The 13,197-nt window shown below is 57.4% G+C and overlaps 1 protein-coding gene across 1 annotated transcript; it reads left to right on the top strand.

Moving 5' to 3' along the window:
- The first annotated feature begins 1,531 nt into the window (after positions 1-1,531).
- PYGM (glycogen phosphorylase, muscle associated) lies at positions 1,532-12,822 on the top strand. Its single transcript, XM_036861238.1, has 20 exons — positions 1,532-1,832; positions 2,894-2,995; positions 3,084-3,162; positions 3,247-3,350; positions 3,728-3,859; positions 5,147-5,258; positions 5,345-5,427; positions 5,831-5,974; positions 6,309-6,401; positions 6,648-6,794; positions 6,955-7,118; positions 7,415-7,529; positions 8,087-8,188; positions 8,530-8,677; positions 8,979-9,037; positions 9,165-9,306; positions 9,749-9,956; positions 11,890-12,024; positions 12,235-12,301; positions 12,405-12,822. The coding sequence occupies exons 1-20, from the start codon at positions 1,590-1,592 to the stop codon at positions 12,552-12,554; spliced, it is 2,529 nt and encodes an 842-aa protein (XP_036717133.1). The 5' UTR covers positions 1,532-1,589; the 3' UTR covers positions 12,555-12,822.
- The last annotated feature ends 375 nt before the right edge of the window (positions 12,823-13,197 follow it).

Here is a 13,197-nt window from a genome sequence, read left to right as displayed (position 1 = left end):
GGGTCTTCTTTTCTGTGCGAGGGCTTTCTCTAGTTGCGGCAAGTGGGGGCCACTCTTCATCGCGGTGCACGGGCCTCTCATTATCGCGGCCTCTCTTGTTGCGGAGCACAGGCTCCAGACGCACAGGCTTAGTAATTGTGCCTCACGGGCCTAGTTGCTCCGCGGCATATGGGATCTTCCCAGACCGGGGCACGAACCTGTGTCCCCTGCATTGGCAGGCAGATTCTCAACCACTGCGCCACCAGGGAAGCCCCCACTCTTTTTTTTTTTTTTTTTTTTTTTAATACAGCAGGTTCTTATTAGTCATCAACTTTATACACATCAGTGTATACACGTCAATCCCAATGCCCAATTCAGCACACCACCATCCCCACCCCCCCGCAGTTTTCCCCCCTTGGTGTCCATACATTTCTGGCCCACTCTTTAGGCCTGTCCAGCGTGTGGCCCTGTCTAGTGCATGGTCCCAGGTGGGAGAAATGAATGGGAGAAGGCTTCACTCACTCACCTGGCAGCTGCGTCATGGGGGAGACCTAATGCCATTGGCCAATGTTGTGTGTATGTGTCTGTGTAGGGGGTGCTTCAGTTCTACCCCTGTGGGCCACAGGACTACAGTTCCCAGGGGCCCCTGCTCCAGGCTGGTGGCCTCTAGCCAAAGCTGGCCTGTAATCTGACCGTCCCTCTCAAAAGGTCACTTCAGAGGTCCTTGAGGGACAGCAACAGGGGGAGCTCAGAGTGACTTGACTTTGTGAGGGGTGGGGCGGGGAGGGGCCCTGCCTCAGGCGACCTCCCTATACCACCCCTGGAACCCGGGGTCCTGGTCCCCCTTCTCCCAGCCACCCAGTGTCCTCTGCTAGCTGCCCTTCTTCTGTTCGGGGTACCCTGATCCTCAGCGCCTGGGCCTTCAGCCTGTGGGGAGTCCTGGCCCCTCTTGCCACATGTGTCCTCCCCACCCGGGTGCAGGGCCACCGTGGAAGCTTGACCAGAGGGCATCCCGCCTGTGGTTTGCAGCCTCTTGCGTGAAGGTCTAGAACCGAAGTCAAGCTGCTCTGATGGAGGCTGGGCCTCCTGCCACCTGTCCGCCTTTGACAGCCCCCTCGGCCTCTCCAAGGAGCCCTGATTGAGGGCCCGCAATCAGGCTGCATCCTTCATCTATAACCCAGGAGAGGGGTCCAGATCAGGGTGACCTCAACCAAAGTCACAGCCCAGAGGCTCCAGTCAAGCCTCAGGCCTCTCAAGCCAGCGCTCTGCCTGCTGCATCTTGTCTCTGACCCTGCAAAAGGCAGGGACGGGGAAAGAAGACAGCAGACCCCAGTGTGTGAGGCCTGGCAGAAGTGGGTCAGCGCAGGGCTGCGAATGAGCCAGGGTGGCCCTCCCTGTCCTGTGTGGAGCTCGGCCCTGCCCTCCCTGCCCCTCCTCTCCTCCCCTCACCCCAAAATAGCTCCCCGAGCGGTCAAGCCAAGACCCTCCCATCGAGGGAGGAGGCGGGGCACGTTGCCCAGAGCCAGGCTTTAAAGCACCAGCCGGCTGGGGATCTCCACTCAGGCCGCCCACCCGTCCACACAGTCAGTCCGGCCCGCCCTCCCGCAGCCATGTCCCGGCCCCTGACAGACCAGGAGAAGAGAAAGCAGATCAGCGTGCGTGGCCTGGCCGGCGTGGAGAATGTGACCGAGCTGAAGAAGAACTTCAACCGGCACCTACACTTCACCCTCGTGAAAGACCGCAATGTGGCCACCCCTCGAGACTACTACTTTGCGCTGGCCTACACCGTGCGTGACCACCTCGTGGGCCGCTGGATCCGCACGCAGCAGCACTACTACGAGAAGGACCCCAAGGTGCTGCTTGGGGCACCCCGGGAGGGGAATGGGCTGGGTCCCCTGCCTGGGGGCTGGGAGATCTTGACCAAGTGGCAGCCCCTCCCTGGGGTCAGGGCTCTCTGCAGCAAAATAAAGGGTCACTCCAGGTTCCTGAGGTTGGAGGATCCAGGGGTGCCAGGTGCAATGGGTTGCTGGGGCAACCCAGGGGGAGAAATCTGGGACGGGGACAGGTCAGGGGGCTCGGGTCAGGTAGGCTGGTTGCAAAGGCCCAGGGCTCACTCAGAGAATGGAGGGGCTTCTGGGGGGCATGAAGACCCCTGTGGCCTGGGTTGGACCCTAAGTGGAAGGACATATTGAATGCGTGCGTGGTGTGTGTGCTGGTGCAGCGCATGGGGCGCAGCTGGGGCAGCTGGGGTGGTGAGATCAAATGTCTGTTGGGGTCACTGGTAAATGTCAGCAACCTGACACTTCTGGGCAGGAGTGGGGGAGGGCCAGGGAGGGGACCCAGGGAACCAGGAGACCAGGCACCATCAGCATCCTGGACCCTGGCGGCTCTCCGTCCCCTTCTTGGGACTGAGGCTTGAGGGCCAAGGGGCCCTCTGCAAGGACGGGAGGTGGCCAACTCTAGCCCTGCGTCATGTGTGACCTTGAGCCAATGACTTCTTTCTCTGGGCCTGGCTTTCCCCTCTGGGGAGCACTTGGAGGGGCTTCCCTATGTCCTGACTCCCTGATGGGCTGTTGGCAGGATTGCATGCGATGGAAGGAGTTCCTACCTCTCCTAGGCACCTCTCCTAGCCCCTGAGGTAGATATGGCCAGCCCCATTTTCCAGCTGAGGAAACTGAGGCTCAGAGAAGAAAAGTGATTTGTCCAAAGTCAGAAGAAATGCTGGGACCAGAATCTTGCCTGTTGGGTCCCAAAGCCTGAGAAGGGGGGAGAAATGGAGGCAGGGCTGGAACATGCTGGGGCCTAGGAGTGGGGCAGGAAGTATGAGAGGTGCAGGCCCAGCTGGGCCTGGCTGAATGTCAGTGGGTGGCCTTGACGCCCTCCCCTCCACCTCCCCACCTGTCTCTCTGGGCAGAGGATCTACTACCTGTCTCTGGAATTCTACATGGGCCGGACGCTACAAAACACCATGGTGAACCTGGCCTTGGAGAATGCCTGTGATGAGGCCACCTACCAGGTGTGTAGGGGTGGGGCAAGCCTTGGGGCTTGGGAGATTGACCTGCTGGCCCTTGGCCCTGACGCCTGCCATACCCTCCCGCCTCTAGCTGGGCCTGGACATGGAGGAGCTGGAGGAAATCGAGGAGGACGCAGGGCTGGGCAACGGGGGCCTGGGCCGGCTGGCGGGTAAGTAAGCAGGGTGGCAGGGGATTGGACAGAAGGGTTCCTTTGTGCTGCGTCTCTGACACCCACCTCCATGCACACCCCTAGCCTGCTTTCTGGACTCCATGGCGACACTGGGCCTGGCTGCCTATGGCTATGGGATCCGCTATGAGTTTGGGATTTTTAACCAGAAGATCTCTGGGGGTTGGCAGGTGAGTGACCTTGGGCCCTGACCTTGTAGTTATGATGGAGAAGACCCCTATTTGTTCATTCATCTGCACATAGATCCAGAACCAGCCCCAGCCTTGGTGGAAAACATCCTTGCCCCTTCCCCCTGGCCCCGAGCCAGTTGTTAGCTCCTGGGATAGGAGGTCCACACCTGTGGAATGTCTCAGACTCTCATACACACACCGTGTCCCCTTGGATATTCCACCAGACCAGGGGCCCACCTATCCCAAAGTCCTTCATTTACACCCTCCCTGTATAAGGCACATTAAGGCCACTGCTCCTGCCCTACTCACCACCTGCTGTGGTGTGAGCCTGGCTCTGACACTGCCTTCCTTTCTCCCCTGACCTGCCTTGGGCTCAGATGGAGGAGGCTGATGACTGGCTTCGCTACGGCAACCCCTGGGAGAAGGCCCGACCCGAGTTCACACTGCCTGTGCACTTCTATGGCCGAGTGGAGCATACCGACCAGGGGGCCAAGTGGGTGGACACGCAGGTGAGGGGGAAGCCAGGGAGCGGGGGGTGGTGGTGGGAAATCTAGTGAGGAAGAGGGGAGGAGGTTCTAGAGGAAACAGGGAGAAATAAGGACAGAGCCTGGAGGCTACTGGACCTAGTGCTATTTTATAATGGATGCCACTGAGGCTCAGAGAGGTTAAGTGACTTATTCGAGGTCACACAGCTAGAACCAGGAGAGGCTGGAGACACGGTCACAGGGGAGCCAGACCAAGTGCAGAGCCTGGGAGGAGGAGAGAGGCCGCCCTACTCTACCAATGCTTCTCCCCTGACCTGGCTCCTTTCCATCACCCCACAAGACTCATCAAAGGATAATCACCGAGTCTTGGCCCCCCTGCACATCTGAACTGGGGGCTTGATGGGAAACAAAGCAACAGCCCAGAAAGGGGGACAGGGGAGAAACTTAAAGCCTGGAGAGGGCAATTGACTTGTTCAGGGTCACAGAGCAAGTTAGAGGCAACCTAAAGCTAAACGAGGTGTCCAAATCCCAGCTCAGCCAGTTCTCTTGCTGTGGCTGCAGGTCATCGGCCTCCAGATGGCTGCACAGCAACCTCTAGACTTTCAGAATCAGAGTTTGTTCTGCTGTCATCCACGCTAAGGTCCAGCAGGGCTCTGGCTGCCCGCCTAGCTCTATGCTCTTGGGCCAATCCCTTCCCTCTCTGAGCCGCAGCTTTCACTCTGCTCCAATCAGAGGCTACTTAACGTTGGGGAGGGAGGCGTGGGTGTGCCCCCGCCCCGTGGTAGCAGGCAGCTATCGGCAGCAATTATTGATGTTTGCTAATTGTGGGAGGTGGGGCCAGCATTAGTCACTGCTAATTAGCCCTGTGGTCAACCAGGCGTAAGCCCTTTGGATGGACTTGACCTCCGTGACCCCCTCAGCCAGGCCCCATGATTCCTCCCAGCCCTTCCATGAGTCCAGAGTGTCCTCTAGACTGTGCTCAGGCCGGCGGCCAGCTCATCCCCGTCATGGCAGAGTGGCCACCAACAGGGCCCCACCCTGGGCTCCGAGCTCCTCCCCGCCTCCTCCTGGAATTCTCACAGCAGCCCAGCAAGGAGGGGCATGGGGGTGTGGGGAGGCACTGGGAAGTCCTCTCTTTATGGACGAGGTCCAGAGAGGTTGGCGGGGTTGCTTGTGGTCACCCAGAGTTGGGACGAGAACCCGGTGTGGGGAGTTGGCGGAGTGCAGGGACAGAGCCCGGAGTTCCGGCTCTCAGGGCCTCTCGGGCACGGCAGATGCCCACCTCTTGACGCCACACCGGGTGCCCCGCAGGTGGTGTTGGCCATGCCTTACGACACACCCGTGCCCGGCTACCGCAACAACGTCGTCAATACCATGCGCCTGTGGTCTGCCAAGGCCCCCAATGACTTCAACCTCAAGGACTGTGAGTTCAGCCAAAGCCAGCAGCCCCTGCCCACCCCGGCCCACACTCGACCCAAGCCTGACCCTGTCCCCACGTTCGTTCCTCAGTCAACGTCGGTGGCTACATCCAGGCTGTGCTGGACCGCAACTTGGCTGAGAATATCTCCCGTGTCCTGTACCCCAACGACAACGTATGTTACCCCCTGGGCTGGGGACAGGAAGCCAGAGTGCATGGGAGAGGGCAGGAGAAGGGGAGTGACACTTGCCGGTGCCCTAGTCACACCCAGGGCATATTGCTGGCCCCTGTGTGTCCTGTTCTTCCCCCAAGTTCTTTAAGTGGGAGGATGCCTGAGTCCTGGGGGCAGCAGGTTAGGGTGGGGCACTTTGGATGAGCCGCTCCCTGGTAACACCCACAATACTCCTGGTCCTTATCCCTCCCTCCAGCTACCATCCACATTGCTGCTTCTTGGTGGGAGAAAGACCCCTGGGTCCCTGAGGTGGGGCACCTTGGTGTGGGTGGGAGTCTCCCCTGGCCACACCCACAGCAGTGTTAGGCCACCACCTTGACTCCACCCTGCCTGGCACTGTCCCCAGTTCTTTGAGGGGAAAGAGCTGCGGCTGAAGCAGGAGTACTTCGTCGTGGCTGCCACGCTCCAGGACATCATCCGCCGCTTCAAATCCTCCAAGTTCGGCTGCCAAGACCCTGTGCGCACGAGCTTCGACGCCTTCCCGGATAAGGTACCAGGCCCCAGGGAAGGCCGGCCTCTACACCTCCTGTGATGGGTGCCATCCCTCCTTCCTCCAGTCTCAGCCTGAACTGTCCATTTTATAGATGAGGAAGTGGAGGCTGGGTGTTGGGGGTGGGTGTGGGGGGATCTGCTCTCGATCCTCAATATAACCTCGCTCCCCTCTTCCTCCTGCCCCATACCTGCCCCCATGAGGGCCTCCACCCCCAGCTCAACCCTAGAACCATGAGGGGCCCTGGGGGGGTGGTGCTCTGAAGGGGCAAAGGACAGCGATCATAGCCTTGGTTTGGAGCCCAGACTGACTCCAATGGCCGCCCCCCCACCAGGTGGCCATCCAGCTCAATGATACCCACCCCTCCTTGGCCATCCCCGAGCTGATGAGGATTCTGGTGGACCAGGAGCGGCTGGACTGGGACAAGGTGGGCTTCAGGGCCCCTCCTCCACCCCTGCCTCACCCGCTGCGTCTCAGGGTTCCCCTCCCAGCCTGGGGAGTGGAAAGATGTGGGTGGAGCCCCCACTGCACAGACGGCAGTGTGAGGCCCAGAGGGCGGGTGTCCTAGAACCTGGCATGGCGGTGGCAGGGCCGGGGCTCTTGGCTGCACAGTGTGTGTGGAGAGTCATCCGGCTTCAGCCCGGGGGTCCTTCCTCCCCATCCCATCTGTCAGGCATGGGACGTGACTGTGAAGACCTGTGCCTATACCAACCACACGGTGCTGCCCGAGGCCCTGGAGCGCTGGCCCGTGCACCTCATAGAGACCCTGCTGCCCCGGCACCTCCAGATCATCTATGAGATCAACCAGCGCTTCCTTAACGTGAGTGGAGGAAGCGTGGGGTGGAGGGTGGGGCGTGGAGGGCATGGAAAGCATGGCTCCTGAGACTCTGGCAGGGAGGGCTGTGGGCAGAGATCTGGGCGTAGGGGCTGGGAACCTGGGTCCTGGGTCCCCGTCCTAGCTCTGGGCTCTCCTGGCACAGCGGGTGGCGGCTGCGTTCCCAGGGGATATAGACCGGCTGAGGCGCATGTCGCTGGTGGAGGAGGGCGCGGTGAAGCGCATCAACATGGCGCACCTGTGCATCGCCGGTTCACACGCTGTCAATGGCGTGGCTCGCATCCACTCCGAGATCCTCAAGAAGACCACGTAAGACCCGCTCCCCAGACCCCGCCCCTCCCGCTGGAACCCCGCTCACCCCCTCACTGCCTGGCACTGGCCATTCACAGTCGCCCTCAGCTGGCCCCTTCCACAGGTGGCGCCGCTCTTACAAGCATCGTAGCCTTGCCGTCCGGTCCAGCCCTGTCCCCAGATGACCCCTCTTACACACAGCACCCTCCCCCTCCCCTCCAGGCCCCTTTGATCAAGAAACCAGGGTAGGGGCCCCAGGGAGGAGGCCTTCATCCCACAGGGGTGATTGGTGATCCCCCGACCCCATCCTGTAGCTTCAAGGACTTCTATGAGCTAGAGCCTCATAAGTTCCAGAATAAGACCAACGGCATCACTCCTCGGCGCTGGCTGGTTATGTGTAACCCTGGGCTGGCAGAGGTCATTGCTGAGGTGAGCATTCACGTATGGCCAGTAGGGGTCAGCGCGGTCACTGCAGGGAACGTCTGGGTGTGGTTGTGTATGCGGTTCACTGTAGGGCACCCATCTGAGGGCTGAAAGCCATCCTGCACCGCGTTCCCCAAGCCTTGCATCTATCTGGAGGAGGGGAGCCATTTTCTTGCTTGCATGAGGGTGCCTGTGGGCGAATGGAGGCCCTGGCTATGAAGGTCAACCTGGTGGAGTTCACAGTCTAATGGAGGGGTTATCAGCAGGTCACATCTGAATTGAGACCAGAAATGGGCAGAGATTGGGAGCAGGGCCCTGAGGTCAATGCCTGTCAGAGGAAAAGGCCAGGGGGAAGGCCTGTGGGGTCAGATGGGGGTCAGCCATCAGAGCTCAAGGTCAGGAGGGGAGGAAAGATGCACATACATGTACCACCCCCCAGCTGGGAGGCTGCAGAGGAAGGAGCTGTCTGCAGTGGACGGGGCTTGGTTGACCTGGAAAGGGACCCCTCTGTGAGGGAGGACGGAGGAGGGACATGGGCCTAACTGAGAGCTATCTTCCCACAGCGCATCGGGGAGGACTACATCGCAGACCTGGACCAGCTGCGCAAAGTGCTCTCCTATGTGGACGATGAAGCCTTTATCCGGGATGTGGCCAAAGTGAAGCAGGTGAGGAGCGCTGCGACCTGGGACAGACCCCTATGCCAGGGCTTGAGTGGAGGGTGCTGGAGGGGCCGGATGTCTGAGTCAGGAATGGTCGATAGAGCTCATCTCTTCTGCAACCTCAGGCCATTGGTAGAAGTTGCCTGGAGTCAGTCCATGGTGGGAAGGCATCATCTGACCTCACTGGAAGAGTGCTGACATTGATTAGCAATGTCTGCCCTGATGCAGGAGTGGATGAATGTGGCAAGGGAGACTTCTATCCTCACCTTCCTGGGAAAGAAATGAGACTGTAGGATTTCCTGAGGCTGAGGCCTATTGGTGAGCTCTCTCCACTCCCCTGCCTTCAGGAAAACAAGTTAAAGTTCTCTGCGTACCTAGAGAAGGAATACAAAGTCCACATCAACCCCAACTCGCTCTTTGACATCCAGGTGAAGCGGATTCACGAATATAAACGCCAGCTCCTCAACTGCCTCCATATCATCACAATGTACAACCGTGAGTGGCAGGGCTCCCTCTGGCTCCCGGTTCCCCCCTCTGTGTACCTCCCAGGGTACTACATACTTCCTGATCAACATCTCCTTTGACCTCTTGGGACATGGAATTTTCCCCATTTCACAAATGGGCAAACTGAGGCTCAGAGGGGGCGGAAGTGACAGATCTGAGGTCACAAAGCAAGTGATTGCCCAAGTCAGGGCTACTGTCTCCCAGCCCAGCCCTGGCTGGATGGGTGCTGTCAGGTGTTACTGCCCAGAGGGAAAGCCTGGCCCACTCACTGGATCCCTCTATTTCTCCACAGGCATCAAGAAGGATCCCAATAAGTTTTTTGTGCCTCGGACTGTGATAATTGGAGGGAAGGTGAGAAGCCGGGCTGCAGACCACGGCTGTGGTTCTTTGACATCCAGGTTGAGGTCAGCCTGGCTGGGTTGCAGGATGGGGGTAGGAGGTCAGGCTGTGGAGCTGACCCCAGACTGTGCTCCCACAGGCTGCACCCGGGTACCACATGGCCAAGATGATCATCAAACTCATTACAGCCATTGGGGATGTGGTCAACCACGACCCGGCGGTGGGAGACCGCCTCCGCGTGATCTTCCTGGAGAACTACCGAGTCTCACTGGCCGAGAAAGGTGGAATGCCGCCAGTGGGGACCCTAGGGAAGCTCTGATTAGTTCAGTCCCAGGAAGAGATATTAATCTCCTCTTGTTAGGGTGCTTGCACTTTGAGGAAGAATCTGGAGAGGACAATACTCAAATCATGAGGATGTCCCTTTAATGGTGGTATGGGGTGAAATTATAGGGGAGATGGGCCTCAGTGGTGCCCTTTAAATCACACAATGGAGCTGGGGGGTGGGGGGAGTCCAGGTTAGATCCCAGATGTTCAAGAATCAACAAGAGGTGGCGGGGCGGTGGGGGCAGTGAGAGGGAGACTTAGTTGGTTAAGACTGGAGGGTTGGGGTGGAGGGGACTCTGAATCTGGCTAGGTCTAGGGCCAGACTAACTCCAGAGTCTCTAGCTGGTCTGGGGCTCTTCCTGGAGCTGAGCTTGTCCCCTGCTGCCCCACCCCCCACAGTGATCCCGGCCGCTGACCTTTCTGAGCAGATCTCTACTGCGGGCACTGAGGCCTCAGGCACTGGCAACATGAAGTTCATGCTCAATGGGGCTCTGACCATTGGCACCATGGATGGGGCCAATGTGGAGATGGCAGAAGAGGCGGGAGAGGAGAACATCTTCATCTTCGGCATGAGGGTGGAGGACGTGGAAAGGCTTGACCAGAGAGGGTATGAGCTGCAATGTTCACAGTCTGTGGGCAGGAGGCACCAAGGTGCGACTGCTGGAGGGTAGAGCCGGGAGCAAGAGGCATGACTGGAAAGGCTGGTCCAGGCTGCACAAGGCCTTAGTTATGGCCATCACGAGTCTAGAAAACTTTTGGGGTAACTTATAACAAAAAAGGTTAATGAAATGGGAAAAGAAAGAAGTAACATAGAACTGAAGGAAAAGGAAGAGAAAATAATATCAACCCTAAGAGATAATATTATTTCTGGAATTGGAAGTAAAGTGAAATTCTTAGCTCCCTGGCAGCCATGGCAAAAAGGGAAATATGAGTACAGTAGTCATATCTGTGCTTGTGGTCAGAAACATAGATCTTCAGAGAAGACATTTTCCTGGCATTACATTTTTAACATTTTAAAATATGATTTTTTCTTATCATAAAAGCAGTACATGCTCACTGGTTAGAAAAATACAAAGCCACAAAGAATAAAACAACCGTCATCCATAATCTCATCACCCAGATTTAAAGCCACAGTTCTCTTTTTCTTCGTGTATTTATATGTGTGTGTATATAGTTTTCAAAAGTTGGGAATAATGTATGTACAATATTGAATCCTGTTATCTTAACATTGGTGAGGCATTTTCCATGTCATTAAATAGTCTTCAAGATATTTTAAATGTTTGTATAGCATTCTATCCTATGGACATGGCATAACTTATTTAACTAGTTCCATATGGTTGGACATTAAGGTTGATTTCCCCTGTCTGTTAGGATAAATGTCCCTGGTGATGACTAACCTTTTACATTGATGTCCACATCTCTGATTATTTCCTTAAGATAATTATTAGAAGGGGATATTTCTGAGTAAAAAGTATGAGTTCTTAAGGCTCCTGATACACATTGTCAAATTGTTTTCCAGAAATTTGGTACCAGTTTACACTCCCACCAACAGCTTACAAGAGCTGGCACTGAATATTGATAGGAATTTCTCCTGTGGGGCTTGACTAGAAAGTTTAGACTTGGTCCTTTGTTGTTGTTGTTGTTGTTTTGGTTGCACTGTGTGACATGTGGGATCTTAGTTCCTTGACTAGAGATTGAACCCGCGTCCCCTGCATTGGAAGCGCGGCAGACTTGGTCCTTTCGACAGGAAGGAAATGCGAAATGTTTTGAGCAAAGTCCAACACGTTCAGAACTAGGCTCCAGATGGACACTTTTGGCTGCAGGAGGGCGGCTTGACTGGAGGGGACAATGTCTAGGTGGGGGACCAGTGTGGGGCTGACGCCAGACGGCACTGGGGGTCCCCTGCAGCAGACCAGTGCTGGGGATGGGGATTAGGGACAGTGTTGAGGAGGCGGACTTGGTTTCTGGTTGGAAGAGAGAAAGGAAGGAAAGAGATGAGACTGGTCTTGAGAGATATGAACCCAGGTGGCTCAGGAATGGATTGTGCTGCCTTAGGAAGTGGGACACTGGAGGAAAGTTGGTGCCAGGCACAGCGATGAGCTTGGCTAGACGGTTTGAGTTTAAGGGTGTTCCTCAGGATATACCTGTTCGCTCCTCCTGGGGCCTGAAGGCGGGGCCAGGGATGGGCTGTGGATGGTGACGCAGAAAAGCCATTCACGGAGGAAACAAACCTGTTGGGAGACAGTGGTGGTGTGTGGGAAGAAGAGCGCTTGGTTTGGGGCCTTTGGCTCTGACACTACCTTTCTCTCCTCTCTAGGCCTCAGTTTCATCATCCACAAAGTGGGGGATGAAAAGCTGAGCTGAGAAGGGAGGGGGCCTCTTGGAAAGACCTCCGGAGGGAGTGTGGCAGCTGCGGGGAGGGCAGTAGCAGGCTGGGCCTGGGTTTTGACCCTGGGGCTTGGAACTTCCTGGATTTTTGCTGGAGGAGGAGGAGCCAGGAACCCATTTCCAGGGCGCTGACTACGGCTCTTCCCCCACAGGTACAATGCCCAGGAATATTATGACCGAATTCCAGAGCTTCGGCACATCATTGACCAGCTGGACAGTGGCTTCTTCTCCCCCAAACAGCCCGACCTGTTCAAGGCCATTGTCAACATGCTCATGCACCATGACCGGTGAGCTGGCCGGCCAGGAAACTGCACACGTGGGGCTGCTGGGCTCAGTAGGGCTCAGGTGCGGTGGGGAGGCTGGACAGGGCTTCTGGGCAGTTGGGACTAGATTCCTTTGGAAGCAGCATCACTGTTCAGGGCCTCAGAAATCCAATGGGACAGGATGGGCTTGGCCCTTGACCTCATGAAACTTCCTGCTTCTCCATTCCCCTCCAGGTTTAAAGTCTTTGCAGATTATGAAGACTACATTAAATGCCAGGAGAGAGTCAGTGCCCTGTACAAGGTGAGGGGTCCTGGGCCAGGGGTTGGCAGGGCTTTGGTGGCCCTGGTTGGGATGAGGTGGTAGGTGGGGCAGAGCAAACCCAGAGCTCCCTTTTGGCTTGTAGAACCCGAGAGAGTGGACGCGGATGGTGATCCGGAACATAGCCACCTCTGGCAAGTTCTCTAGCGACCGCACCATTGCCCAGTACGCCAGGGAGATCTGGGGCGTGGAGCCGAACCGCCAGCGCCTGCCAGCACCTGACGAGAAGATCTGAGCCTCTAGACCAGACCCAAACCTGCCCCTGAGTCTGTTGGCGATCCCTTGGGCCAGCTCCAGCTCCTCATCCAGAGGGTGGGGTACTGGAGTTAGATCTCTAAACCTCTTCCTGGAGCCCCATTTCCCATCAGCCTCGAGATCCCAGTGTTCAGCGTGACTAAGGACACTGCTCCTGTCCCGTCCTCGGGCTCCCTGCCCGCTCCTATTTATGGGTCTGACCAACTTCACCCACTCCCCAATAAATTGGTTCTCCTTGGGAGCCTCCTTACTCCTCTCTCTGTTGGGAAATATTTTTAGCTCTGGGCGGCATAGCAGCTGCGCAGTCACCGTGCCTTACCCCCACCCGTGTCAGGTGCGTTCCCTCAGAAGGTGGGGGTGGCCTGTGGGGGCGGGGCCCGGACTCTCCTGCCCCTTTCCAAGCGTCACCCTCCACGCCTCTCTTCCCAGTGCTGTGTCCATACTAGGTCAGCGGCCTGCTAGGCTTGCCGGGGGCGTGGCATCCGCCCGGGTGGGGCCCACCCGGGCCGGGAGCTGGGACTTAGGCAGAGGCCTCCAGGACTACTGAAGATCCACGCGGTCGGGGGGCGGGACTCAAAAGGGGGAGGGGCCTCTGGGTGGTTGGCGCCTTCTTGACTCCGCCC

This window comes from Balaenoptera musculus, chromosome 8, assembly GCF_009873245.2.
Source record: "Balaenoptera musculus isolate JJ_BM4_2016_0621 chromosome 8, mBalMus1.pri.v3, whole genome shotgun sequence".
Taxonomy (NCBI): Eukaryota; Metazoa; Chordata; class Mammalia; order Artiodactyla; family Balaenopteridae; genus Balaenoptera; species Balaenoptera musculus.
The sequence above is the reverse complement of the archived record's forward strand: the minus strand, read 5'-3'. Positions and strand labels throughout refer to the sequence as shown.

What these genes read in the sequence shown, in the direction of transcription:
- PYGM (XM_036861238.1), top strand. Translation starts at nt 1,590, where the DNA reads ATGTCCCGGCCCCTGACAGACCAGGAGAAGAGAAAGCAGATCAGCGTG. An exon ending in GGGCCTGGGCCGGCTGGCGG is followed by an intron (nt 3,163 to 3,246) that starts GTAAGTAAGCAG and finishes GCACACCCCTAG; the next exon opens with CCTGCTTTCTGGACTCCATG. An exon ending in TGACTTCAACCTCAAGGACT is followed by an intron (nt 5,259 to 5,344) that starts GTGAGTTCAGCC and finishes TTCGTTCCTCAG; the next exon opens with TCAACGTCGGTGGCTACATC.